Here is a 13901-nt window from a genome sequence, read left to right on the forward strand (position 1 = left end):
CTCTGGTGTTAACCTCCCTATTGTGTGCATGCATGCAGTGAAACACCACTTGACACCAGGGGTCGGATTTAGGGCTGTGACGGTATGGGATTTTTTCTTACCGCGGTGAAGAAGCAACAAATCTCGCGGTTTGGCGGTTAACCGGCGTTAAAATCACCGCGGCCGCGTCACACACTGCAGACGCGATCAAGAACGCATGTAGCTTGTAAATGACAATGGAAATGAATAATCATAAAGCAGTATTCTTTATTAACAAATAAACAAATTAACATTTATATTAAATTTTAAATATTAATAATTAACTATTAATTAGGTAGCCTTAAGGCCGGCGACACACTGGCTGCGTGGTGTGAGTGTGGCGTTTCTGTTGCGTGTCAGCTGCGTGGCTTTTTCTATGTCTTTGCACACCAGAAACAGCGCTGCTGCTGCTAGGTGACATATAAGCCTCATTGGTGATATATTCGACATATGGGGGAGAGTGTTGTGGAAGGCCTATACTTAATGTTAAACATAAATATATAGCAGCAAAGACAGCGTCGGCAGTATTGACGACAGAATATTTCGTTCTGTATTGACAGGTGCAATATTTGAAAATCGATAATATTTTTTTAAATTACATTTATATCTGCATTTATGTCAAAACCTTAACTTTCAAACATCAAAATGTAATTTATTAATATGTATTCATGTCAAAATGACATACAAACATCTTTTCCTATTCTATTTTGCCAGGAAACGCTTCCAACAGGCTTGCGTGTCGCGTGAAAAATAGGCGTCGGTTCTATTTCTAGCATGCACGCTTTTTCCGCGTGGCTCGTGCCGCAACTGAGACGCGCGTCTCACGCAGGCAGTGTGCAAGCTCTAACCTGTTAACATGGGAGCCGAAATAAAAACGGACACGCCACGCAGCCAGTGTGTCGCCGACCTAAGGTAGGTGTGCTGCACTTAAGTCCAGCAAACGCCACAGGATGGTTAATTTTTCTAAGATGTGGTCTTAAGTTAGTGGTATTTCCTCGCGAGACGGATACTTTTGTGCAACAAATACGGCATATTGCCTCGTCCAAATTCACCGGCTTCCCCTTAATTGTCACCTGCCTCAAACGCGACACAGAGAAACTAGATTTGTGGCTATTTTTTTAATAATGTCATTCGGCTAGCGCCGTCAACTGTTATTGCCTATACCACATAAGAGAGATCGCTACTTGCAATTAAAATCTAACTCCAACTGTTTACGTTATGCTTGTCTTTTATGCCTGTGTTTGTTTGTATTTAATTGAACATTATCTGTAAACATCACAAGTACTGAAACCTAGCAGTTAATTAATAATAATCAGACACACACAAAAAATTAATCCCCCATATGTTTAACGGACTGTCCCTCCCTTGCGCAGGAAGTGTTTTTTTTTTTCTCCAGAAGCACTTGAACATGGGACTCGGAGAATACAGTAAATTATAAGCAAATATTAATGTGTTTATCGTCACACCCCTAGTCGGATTCACGAAACATTGCTTTTTTTTCTTCTTATTTTCTAACTTAAGAGTAAAGTTAAGAATGTTTTGTATTCTCAAAAACATTTCTTAAGAATTTTTTTTTTTTTAAAGGGTTAGTAAATTCTGTCATCATTCACTCACCCTCAAGTTGTTCCAAACCTGCATAAAGTTCTCTTGATTTTGTAGATATTTTATGTCTTGCCATGCTCAATAAATATATACTTAAATTTTATTTATTTTTTTACTTAAACCTTTTCATTAATTTTAACATCTAAAGCACTATATGGGACTGCACCAGCGTATCTGTGCGATCTTATTAGTTCATACACATGTTTTAATAACAAAGTTTGGGAGGAGCACGTTCACATAATTAACACGAGTGGAGAAATTGATCGTTCAGGAGTGTGTGTCCCGTACACCGCTGTAACTCGCTGCTTCACTATCACAGTACGACACATCGTTGAAGAATCCACTAGCTAGTCTCGACTGTTTCCCGAAACCGTACTGTCGCAAATTGGTCGTTCAACCACGTTGGTTAATGATGTCACGCATGTGGTGGAGTCTAATGAATCTGTTTGAGATTGAATTAATGCGAGATGTTTTGCTATAAATCACGGACTGGCATCTGAGGACTATTGCTCATCTTTCTCAGTTATTTTGCTTTATTTCCAGATTCACTCATAGACTCGTTCTCACACACTAGAGCTCGTTCACACACACACACACACTCTTCAACAACTACACTTTAAATCTCTTGACGAACTAAAAGACGTAAATGACATTTGCATATATTCTAAATTAAAGACACAGGTTGCACTGAATGTCAGCTTGATTATTTTTCTCAAGATCAGGATTTATTGAGTCCACATGTCATGAACACTAGAAACTCTTCTTCTAACCACAGGTCGAGATCTGTCGTTACACACACACACACACACACAACTCTGCGATGCTGTTTGCGAATGTTCGTTGGAATGATGGTTTCGGGAAACACAGACTCGTTGAACTATGATGATAACGATTGAACGTGTGACCATAGTTGGCTAACGCTGCTTTCAGGAAATGCACCCCTGATTTGTGCACATTATTGGTTGTGTTGAGAGAAGTACTGTTTTCTCCTCCTGCAGGCGTGTTACGGGATCCTGAAGGTGCCGCAGGGGAACTGGCTGTGCCGGACCTGTGCTCTGGGAGTGCAGGCCAAATGTTTGCTCTGTCCCAGAAGAGGAGGAGCTCTCAAACCCACTCGCAGTGGAACTAAGTGGGTCCACGTCAGCTGTGCCTTATGGATCCCTGAGGTATCAAATTAAGCTAGTCTGGGGATAGTGGGTATAAGTACGGGTGTAACAATGGATCGATGCATCGGTCAAACGTCTAACGATACGATGCATCGATGCCACATGTGAAATATTGATATGCGGTACCTTTATTTTGACACTCTCCTCATCCTTACGTTACGTCCGTCTACACATTTCTGCCAAAGCATGCATTTTCGTTTACTCACCATAGTGTCTGCCAGTGTGTCTTTGAATGAACTTTAATTTAGTACGTAACCTGTATTTTTATAATAGTTATTATTACTTAATCAAAGCAGCCCATCTGCAGTTTGATTGACAGTTATCTGTTTTTGCAAATTAACTCTTCTGTTGTAAATGTCCTAAATGGGAGAGGGTGTGCAATTTTCAAAGAGTTTAATTAAACGTTCATATTATATAATTTGGTTGCATGTGTGAGTTAATAAAAATGTAACTGGTTGTGTAAACTTGGCACATAATATCTAAATAGTAGATATCGATATAGCCCTGAATCGAATCGTATCGAAGAATTTTTTCCGGCAAATATCGTATCGCTGACTGAGAGAATCGATACCATATTTTATCGTGATGAACTGTCTGATTTACACCCCTAGTTGTAAGTGGTGTTTAATTTTAGGGATGGTTTCGACCAGGGGTGTGAACCGACACTGGTCTCACGGTTCGGTTCGATTACGATTATCATGTCATCGATTCAGTTCAATTCGATATCACGATGCACTGAATCCTCAAGTAAATTTTACTTCAAAAGCGATGTGTGTGTGTGTGTGTGTGTGTGCTCGCCTGTTCGGGAAGTCGCAGTGACAGAAACAGTGACATTCCAGTTTAAGTTTCAAGGGAGTAAAGCTTGTTTATGCCATTAAGAAAAGGAAAATCTGTCAAATAAATTTTGTTTTAAAGAAATGTTCATTTAAAAGCAGCGCTAATTAATCAGTGTATTATGTTACCATTAAAGATGCGCGCATCAACCGTCGCCGAATCCGCTGTTGAAGGTGATTATCATCCATTTATAATCACGCGTAGCACAGAATAATTGTAATTTGACCATCGGGTGCGGATACTTAAATCAGAGAAAGTTATTGGGGCGGGTGGATGATCCGCTGGAGCTCATCCGCGCATCTCTAAAGCAGTCAGACTCTGCAGGCGTTAACAGCTCGGGGTGAAAACGGCTAACGTGGTTTATCAAGTTAGTGGTATTACCTCCTGCATATTCTATTTGTGCGTGACATGAGCGCACACAGCGTGTGTCTTCTGCAGGTCGTGCTTACCAGGTTGTTCATCAAAGCCGAAATGTGCCCAGATGTAGGCTTTAAAGTTGTTGGATTATTTTTAATCACTCGCACTCGCGTCTCACCTCCCTCTGCCATTGTATGCTACTGCGACAAAGCACGTACGCGACAAATGACGTCAGAAAAGCGTCAGTACATTATAATCGGTTATGGTCTATTACTGAACCGATACCGAATCGTCCTTGTCTGCATCGCGATGCATCATAGAAACGATTCATTTCCACACCCCTAGTTTCGACTGAATCCTAGATGAGAGTATCATCCGAAACCCCAATTTTTGCCTCACTTTTTTTTAAAGTTTGATGTGTAAAGTCAGCAAATTCAATGGTGATTATGTACTTTATTGATTTGTTGTAGCCCTAGTTGAGTTGAAATTCACTTTTGATTGAATTTTGCCTCACAAATGATTGTCCTACAGAAGATGCAGTGAAGTAGTAAAAGCAGAAAGGAAATCATAAACATGTCACCTTTCACAATCAGCTCACTCTTGTCAAGTGCTACAGAACATGTGCACACGTATTCATCTGGAAGACGACAAAGGAGAATTGTGATTAGCACGCAATAATGGATGAAGTCTAATTGAAATATTTCCTCTTTGTCTTGTCATGTGATTGAAAGGAAAGCTTTTTGAGCTGGAAATTGTTTGGTCAGGTTTGGGGGCAAGATGTTTCTGTAAAGGCGTAACAGATTTAGCGCTCTTATTTTACATGCAAAAGGCTTCTGAATATCCAGAGGAGGACAAAAGAAGGTTTGACAAGAAGATAAGGACTCAAAGAGGGATTTTTGAAAAGCCTGGCCAAAATGGGTGTTCCAATAAAATGTACAGAAATTGAAGAGCGAGGGAGTAACAATAGCCGAATGATGAGGATGTAGAAAGCCACAAAAGTGAGTGAAAAGGCTCATTGAAACTGCTGTGCGGCGGCTGATGAATGAACACGAGTTTCCACGTCTTCCAGACGCAGTGAATTTGATTATATTCCCCATTCCTGCTAATTTCATCTGTAACATGTTTGAGAGGATTGGGGGAAATACTGTTGTGTTACAATGCAAAGCTTAATTCCTTGATAGTAGTGTCGGGTATCGCTTGAATTTTAACGATTCCGATTTCGATTCTGCGTATCGATTCCTATTTTCGATTCCTATAAGGTTAGACGTAAGGTTAAACCTTAGATATCATTCACATTTAGTCTTATTGCAAAACATTTAATTGTAGCTGAATTTCATTAACTAAGATCAACAGGCTAAAGAACACTTACACATTGAACATTTGCCTGTGGTTTAAAAATACCATAGAAAAATAACTAGCCTAACTAATATAGATTTCAAGCATTATTAAAGTAAATACTTTAAAAAAATCACAACAAATGGAAACAACTGAACAAAGATACGATTGAAATAAACAGTGTTTTATAATTTTCAGGTATTCAGGTACAGAAACTAATCAAATGTAAAATAACACTGCACTTTATAAATAAAATACATTACCATTATAGTTACAAAAGTTACTCAATCAAGAACGAGTGAATTTTCTCTCTGTCTTTTGTTGTTTGATTAGTGTTATTATAGAGACGGCAGCAGGAATATTAGGCTGCGTTCACACCAAACGCGAATAGAGCGTCTGGCGCAAGTGATTTCAATGTTAAGTCATTAAAGACGCGTTTACGCGCGTCTGGAGGTCGCCTCATTCGCGCGTCCAGTTCGCACGAATTGAGCGTCTGGCGCGTTACGCGCAAATTATTTTATTTGGTGCTTTTTGTGCATTCACGCGTTTGACGCGAATTCGCGTCTGACGCCCGAGTTGAAAAATCTGAACTTTGGCGTCTGTTCACGCCGCGTTAACCAATCAGGAGCCTGCTTGCTGTCACGTGGTGAAGTGACGCGATAAACTCCCGCCCGGAGTCACTCATTCAAAATGGAGTATAGCAATAGCAATATAGCAGAATATAATATTCAATATAGCAGTTAACTGAGTATCACTAGAAAGTGAGTATATACTAGTGAGTATCAGAAAGAGCACCAACAGTGGTATCTGTACCACAGTTTAAAAAACACTGATAGTTCCCTTTCAAGGGAACTCCCGTTGCGTCGAGAAAATGACGCTGTGGGAACGCTTTGCGTGATGACGTCTTGAAGCACATGTAAAATCAGTCCAATGGTGTGGCGGAACGTCAGAGGCGGGTGACGTCACGTACCAGGAAGCTATAAAAGCCGGCCCGAAACAGAAAACGAAAGCTTTCTGAGTCTTCAGTTGCGCTCTGTGTTGAAATCTGTCCTTGTTATTTGGTGTTGTCTGTCTCTATATATATATATTGATTCAGTTATGGCGAGCAAGCAGCAGTATCGAGTGTGTGTCCATCCCTGCCCGCGTTATTTAACGGGAGGTGACACACACACTCTTTGTGTTGTTTGTTTGGGAGAGGAGCATGCCCAGTCAGCACTCGAGGGTGGTGACTGTGAGCATTGCTGTGCGCTTCCATTGCGTACGCTCCGATCCCGTTTGGCTCGGTTCAATCCCGACCACGTTCCCCAGGGCTCGGGTCCCGCCGCGGCTGAGGCTCGGCGGCGATCTCAGACCTGGGGTTCGCAAATGGATCTGTCAGTGGATGTTGAGACGGGCTCTGCCTTATCTCAGCATCAATCTGACAGATCCAGTGCCTCTCATCAGGGTGCGGAAGCACGCGCTGCGGTTTCTTCCCCCCTGATAGAGGCACCAATGCTGCAATTGTCCAGCTCTGAGGAGTTGGATGTTGTGAGTGTTGAAGCTGAGTCTGAGGATTCGCCACCTCAGTCTCACGCGTTTGAGGAACTGCTCGATGTTATTACTAGAGCAGTTGACAGACTTTCCATTGAGTGGCCAGAGGATAGGCAGGACGTTCGCTCAAAAAGCAAGCTTGACGAACGCTTCCTGCCATCTCGTGCGCAGCCCCAGCGCAGGAGTCTTCCGTTTTTCCCCGATCTCCACACCGAGGTGTCGAGATCGTGGGAAAAACCAGTGTCGTACAGAGTATTTTCACCACACACATCCCACTACTCTTCCATTTATAAATATAAAGAGCATGGTTATGGGGAGATGCCGAAGGTGGAAGAGACGCTTGCGAGCTATCTCTCTCCAGCAACGGCATCTTCCCTGAAGACTCCTACACTTCCATCTAAGCCAGTAAAAATAACATCTTCCCTGGTTCATAAATCGTATGCAGCCGCTGGTCAGGCAGCAGCGTGTCTGCATACGATGTCTATTATGCAAGCCTATCAGGCTGAACTGCTGGGTGATTTAGAGGAGGGCGGGGGTATTGGTCCCGACACTGTGGCTGAACTACGCAGAGCCACAGATTTGTCTCTCAGGGCCACCAAGGAGACCGCCAGATCAATTGGGCGGTCTATGGCAGCCCTGGTGGCCACTGAGAGGCATCTGTGGCTCAATCTGAGCGACATTAAAGATAAAGAAAAAAATGTTCTCTTAGATGCTCCGGTCTCCACGGTTGGTCTATTTGGCGATGCAGTTAATAGTGCAGTAGCAAAATCACAGGAAGCTGCCAAACAAGCAGCTGCTCTCCAAAGACTTCTCCCCCGCCGTTCTTTCTATGAGGCTGCTGAGCGGGAGCAGCCTCACTCCTCTAAAAAGAGCGCTGAGCACCGTGCCACTCAGAAACAGAGCGTTTCCTCCCGTGCTCCCCCACAAAAACCTCGGGGACACGGAGGGCGCGCTCAAACCCAGCAGTCTTCGAGGGGTAGAACGGATCTGCGGACCGTTCTTACCGCCAAGAAGGCTGCTGGGAAAAAGTCCTGACGTCCGAGGACCCAGGACAAATGAGGGTAGTCCCCCCCGAAGCAGAGCGGTTAACACCTCTTTTTACGGTGCCCGTCTCTCTTCGGTACCCTCAGGGGACCGTTCTGCCAACCCTGCCGCCTCTGGTGTTACAGGGCGCAGCGGTCTCCGGCGAGCACATATCTCAAGGTCCACCCGGAAACGTAGTGGCCTCGGGATGCCCGCCCCCTCTGAGGAGGGTGCTAGAGCAGTCTGTTCGGTCGTTCCCTGCCGGTTCGCCGTTACAGGGCGTCGAACAGGCTACTCAACAGCAACAAAATCCAGAAACCAGTCTCGAGAGGCTGGTACCTCTAGTAGAATCTTTGACAGCGTGGAAGCTACTGTCAAATGTTTCTCGTTGGGTCCTGCAGACCGTGGAAAAAGGGTATCAGATACAATTCAAGAAACGTCCACCTCGGTTTATGGGGGTCCTGCCCACAGTGGTGGGCCCCGAGCAGGTTCTGGTTATGGAACAGGAAGTAAACACTCTGTTAGAGAAAGGGGCCATAGAATATGTACCTCCCTCCAGCAGGGAAACCGGGTTTTACAGCCGGTACTTCATAGTTCCAAAAAAGGACGGGGGATTGCGTCCCATTTTAGATCTTCGAGTTCTGAACGAGTCAGTCATGCAGCTCAAGTTCAAAATGTTAACATTGAGGCAGATCGTGCCACAGATCAGGTCCGAGGACTGGTTTGTCACGATAGACCTCAAGGACGCATATTTCCATATATCCATCCGTCCGTGTCATTGGAAGTTCCTGAGGTTTGCTTTCGGGGGCAAAGCATACCAATATCGAGTTCTTCCATTCGGCCTAGCTTTATCACCCCGCACTTTCACCAAATGCATGGATGCAGCTCTGGCGCCACTGCGCCTCCAGGGTATTCGCATTATGAACTACATCGACGATTGGTTGATTTTAGCTCATTCGCATCAGATGGCGGTTCAACATCGAGATGTTGTTCTCGCCCACATGAAAGAGTTGGGGTTACGGCTGAACGCCAAGAAGAGTGTGCTTTCTCCACTACAGAGGACCACTTTTCTAGGCGTGGTTTGGGATTCTGTGTCGATGCAGGCGCGCCTGTCACCGCCACGGATAGATTCCATCCTTGCAGCTGTGAAAAGTGTAAAGCTAGGTCAGCTACTCACTGTCAAACAGTTCCAGAGACTGTTGGGTCTCATGGCAGCAGCTTCCAACGTGATACCTTTTGGACTGCTACACATGAGGCCCCTGCAGTGGTGGCTCAGGACCAGGGGGTTTTCCCCGAGGGGCAACCCATTTCGCACAATCAAGGTCACGCGGCGATGCCTACGTGCCTTGGTTATGTGGAAGAAGCCTTGGTTCCTGTCCCAGGGCCCAGTGTTGGGAGCTCCTTGTCGTCGCAAATTGCTAACGACGGATGCTTCCCTCACGGGCTGGGGAGCGATCCTGGAGGGTCGCTCGGCTCAAGGTCTGTGGGAAGACCATCATCGTTCCTGGCATATCAATCGCCTAGAGATGTTAGCTGTCTTCCGGGCTCTGAGGAGCTTTATCACAGATCTCAGGGGGCACCATGTGCTAGTACATACGGACAACACATCGGTAGTCGCCTATATCAACCACCAAGGGGGTTTGCGCTCGCGCCCGTTATCCAACTTGGCACGCCATATCCTCTTGTGGTCCCAGGGGAAGTTACTGTCACTCAGGGCAGCTTACATCCCCGGGGTACAGAATATAGGAGCAGACACTCTGTCGAGGCAGGGGCCGAGGCCCGGGGAATGGAGGCTCCACCCCGAGGTGGTGGAGCTGATATGGAGGGAGTTTGGCCAAGCACAAGTGGATCTGTTTGCGTCTCGAGAGACGTCTCACTGTCCACTTTGGTTCTCCCTCACGCATCCAGCTCCTCTGGGACTGGATGCTATGGTACAGACGTGGCCGAGGCTACGTCTGTACGCCTTTCCCCCAGTTGCTCTGCTCCCGGGAGTTCTGGAAAGAGTTCGCAGGGACCGGGTCCATCTACTTCTTATAGCCCCGCGCTGGCCGGGCAGAGTATGGTTTCCCGATCTTGTGTCCCTCCTCGACGGGCATCCTCTGGAGTTACCCGTCAGGAGGGACCTTCTGTCCCAGGCAGAGGGCTCGATATTTCACCCTCGGCCAGAACTGTGGAACCTGTGGGCTTGGCCTCTGAGGGGGCCCAGCTCATAGAGTCAGGTCTCTCAACCGAGGTTGTTGAGACCATTCTACAGTCCAGAGCTCCCTCCACGAGGAAACTTTATGCCCTGAAGTGGAGAGTTTTCACTTCCTGGTGTAGTGACCGTCGGTTGGACCCAGTCCACTGCCCAATTGGTACAGTGCTGGAGTTCCTGCAGGACCGGTTCACTGCAGGTCTGACCCCGTCCACTTTAAAGGTTTATGTGGCGGCCATAGGTGCTTACCACATTCCTTTGGGTGGAATGTCTGTGGGGAAAGACCCTCTGGTATCTCGTTTCCTTCGTGGCACTTGGAGGCTGAGGCCTGCAGTTCGCTCTAGGGTGCCACCTTGGGATTTGTCCTTTGTGCTACAAGGCTTATCCCAGGCCCCCTTTGAGCCTATTGAGGAGGTTCCTGAGAAGTTTCTTACTCTGAAAGCTCTGTTCCTTCTGGCTATTTCTTCTCTTAAGAGAATAGGGGATCTTCAAGCATTGTCGGTGGCTCCGTCATGCTTAGAGTTTGCTCCGGGTATGGTTAAAGCGTTCCTTCATCCGAGACCGGGTTATATCCCCAAGGTCCCCACTAATGTGGCTAGACCTATTGTTCTGCAGGCCTTCTGTCCTCCTCCCTTTCAAAATGCTGACCAGGAGGCTAATAATTTGCTTTGCCCTGTGCGGGCGTTAGACGCTTACGTCCACAGAGCTGCCCTGTGGCGTAAAAGTGATCAATTATTTGTGTGCTTTGGGTCCCCTAACAAAGGGGGCCCGGTGTCTAAGCAAAGGATGAGCAAGTGGGTGGTCGAGGCTATCTCACTTGCTTATGAGGCGGCTGGGCAGCCTTCTCCTTTGGCTGTCCGGTCGCACTCGACGAGGAGTATGGCGGCCTCTAAGGCCCTTATTTCAGGAGTTTCTTTACAGGACGTCTGTGATGCGGCAGGCTGGTCCTCACCGCACACTTTCGTCAGGTTTTACTCTCTGGATCTAGACTCTGCTCCAGGGTCTCATGTTTTGTCTTCCTAGTGCTGCTCTACGGATTTCACACAGGACAGACATTTGTAGCTATGGAGGCGTTGGTATAGACGTTCCCACAGCGTCATTTTCTCGACGCAACGGGAGTTCCCTTGAAAGGGAACGCCTCGGTTACGACTGTAACCTCGGTTCCCTGAAGAGGGAACGAGCGTTGCGTCGCCCTGCCATATCTCCTTCATGCCTGTCAGCTCGACTTCAGACTTTTACGAAGCTTTCGTTTTCTGTTTCGGGCCGGCTTTTATAGCTTCCTGGTACGTGACGTCACCCGCCTCTGACGTTCCGCCACACCATTGGACTGATTTTACATGTGCTTCAAGACGTCATCACGCAAAGCGTTCCCACAGCGTCATTTTCTCGACGCAACGCTCGTTCCCTCTTCAGGGAACCGAGGTTACAGTCGTAACCGAGGCGTTTTTCAATATTTAATATACTGTATTTAAAATTTCATATACATTTTCTAACCGAAGACAGATGGAGGCTTTTTAGTCCAAAGGCTTACACATTTCAAAAAAAATATTGATAAAATATCATGTTTATGTCACATTTCTTTAGAGAGAGTGAGCATTTCTGTTAATTTTCAATAAAATTATGTGATCGAAAGATGTTTGAGTGATCGATCCTGTCTCGCTATGTTGTTATCCATTCAGCCAGAGCAACAGGGGGAGCTCACGAGCAGACAACAGGAGTAATGAGTTATACGGAGTGCATGTTATTCATGACATTTATGCAGATGCATGACATGCGTAATATGATTACGTATTGTTTTCTGACTTGTTTCCATGTCCACACAGGTGAGCATCGGCTGCCCTGAGAAGATGGAGCCCATTACAAAAGTATCACACATCCCAGCCAGTCGATGGGCCTTGTACTGTAGCCTGTGCCAGGAACACACAGGCACATGTATACAGGTGAGAGACGAGGCAGAAGAACCTTTCACCTGCTTGAATGCTTTTAAAGAACTAAGAGGATTGGCAAGTCAAGTCCAGTCAAATTTATTTCTATAGCGCTTTTCAGAATACACATTAGGCTATTTCAAAGCAGCCTTACAGAAAATCATGTTAATGTTTGTAATATCTTAAAGTCCCCCTGTAGTCAATAATTGTATCCCTTAAAACTCATCTTTGATCAACAAAATGACATATTTAAACTTTTTTCTAAATTTCTTCTTGCTTTTAAATAGCTTGAATGTAATGCGACACCCCTGCCTCATTTAGTATGCGTGGTTCTATGAATATGCAAATGAGCCCCGCCTCCACTCACGTACTCAGCTCAGAGATCCACTGGTTGACGATCACACGTTGATCTGATTGGTAACAAGGTAGTTTGTGACGTCAGAAACACCAGCAATTTCAAACCGTGTTTTTGAAATTATGACATTCAATCTTGTGTTCATATTTACGGTCATGTTCTTGTGATAAACATCGGCACATCTCCTTTGACGTAGGAGCTAGCGATGACGTGTAATGGTGTAGTAGTGGTGTCCCATTTCTTAACCCAGAAACAGATCAGTCTGATTCATAAACTTTTAAAACATTTTCACGAATAATGGCTGAAATCTGGTCACTCAACTTCAGAAGAATTAGGGAGTACCGCAGTGTAGCAAGTTGTACTGTAATGATGTTTGGTCCTTGAATCTTTCCTTTTGCCTTCCTGTTTTGGAAGGACACGAGGGTGAGTAAATGATGACAGAATGTGAAGCGTTTTTGAGGTGAAACACATGCCGTTCTGTTTCCACAGTGCTCCATGCCATCCTGCGCCGTGGCCTTCCATGTGACCTGTGCGTTTGACAATGGACTAGAGATGCGCACCACTCTGGCAGAGAACGACGAGGTGCGCTTCAAATCTTTCTGTCTGGAGCACAGCTCACACTCAAACATGGGCGCGAGTGCAGAACCGCGCTTGGATCTTCCCGGGATGCTTTCGGACCGTCTGAAGCAGGAACAAGCCGAACGGGAGAAAGCCAGCCATCGCAAGCAGAAGCTGCAAGAGCTTGAAGATGAGTTCTACAGATTAGTGGATCCCAAGGATGTTGCAGAAAGCCTTTCGCTGCCAGATGCTCACGTGGACTTCCTCTTCCAGTACTGGAAACTGCGACGAAAGGCCAACTTAAACCAGCCGCTGGTGGTCCTCAAGAGGGACGAGGTGGACAATCTGGCCCAGCAGGAGCAGGACGTTCTGTATCGACGACTCAATCTCTTCACTCACTTGCGTCAGGATCTGGAGAGGGTGAGTGTAGCATCTCTCAGTAATCTATAATGATCGTTTCAAACAGGTTTCCTGAACATCAGGCATTATTTAGGGATGAGTCACGATTTTCGAATATTCGATTAGTTGATTGATTTAATGATAGAATATCAAATAGGTTGTGCGATTATTGTCTAAAAAAAATCCCCATGTTTTTGGTGCTGATGCATTGGTGGCGCGTTCATGTAGCAGTTGCTCATTATCATTTAAAGAGACATGCACCGAAACGGGTCGCTGTGAACAGAGCTGTTTTTTAGGAGGTAAAAAGGGTGTTGTTTTACACAACCATTGGGGAATTTTAACCAAAGTATATTATAAACTTTACATGAACACCCTAAAGAATCATCCCAACTTGTGGAAAATGGGCATCCGATAACCTCTTTAACCCTCTGAGGTCTAAGGTGTTTTTGGGGCCCTGGAGGTGTTCTGACATGCTCTGACATTTGTTTTTTTTTCAGTTATTTATAAACATGTTAATGGCAAAAGTGTAAATTCACTCTATATAACACAAACAGGGCTAGCATAATATCTGATCAACATGCTTGTAAATCTTTGTATTTTTAAGA

General features: G+C 45.4%; 1 protein-coding gene across 3 annotated transcripts in view; it reads left to right on the top strand.

Annotated features, from left to right (window-relative positions):
* jade2 (jade family PHD finger 2) overlaps positions 1-13901 on the top strand; it is a 74927-nt gene that overhangs the window by 31289 nt on the left and 29737 nt on the right. For all 3 annotated transcript variants that reach the window (XM_082141266.1, XM_082141267.1, XM_082141265.1), the window contains exons 7-9: positions 2619-2786; positions 11883-11999; positions 12829-13317. In XM_082141266.1, the coding sequence (XP_081997392.1) occupies positions 2619-2786; positions 11883-11999; positions 12829-13317 (774 nt within the window). The remainder of the gene's footprint in view (positions 1-2618; positions 2787-11882; positions 12000-12828; positions 13318-13901) is intronic.

Source organism: Leuciscus leuciscus (assembly GCF_965113295.1).
Source record: "Leuciscus leuciscus genome assembly, chromosome: 16".
NCBI classification, from domain to species: Eukaryota; Metazoa; Chordata; class Actinopteri; order Cypriniformes; family Leuciscidae; genus Leuciscus; species Leuciscus leuciscus.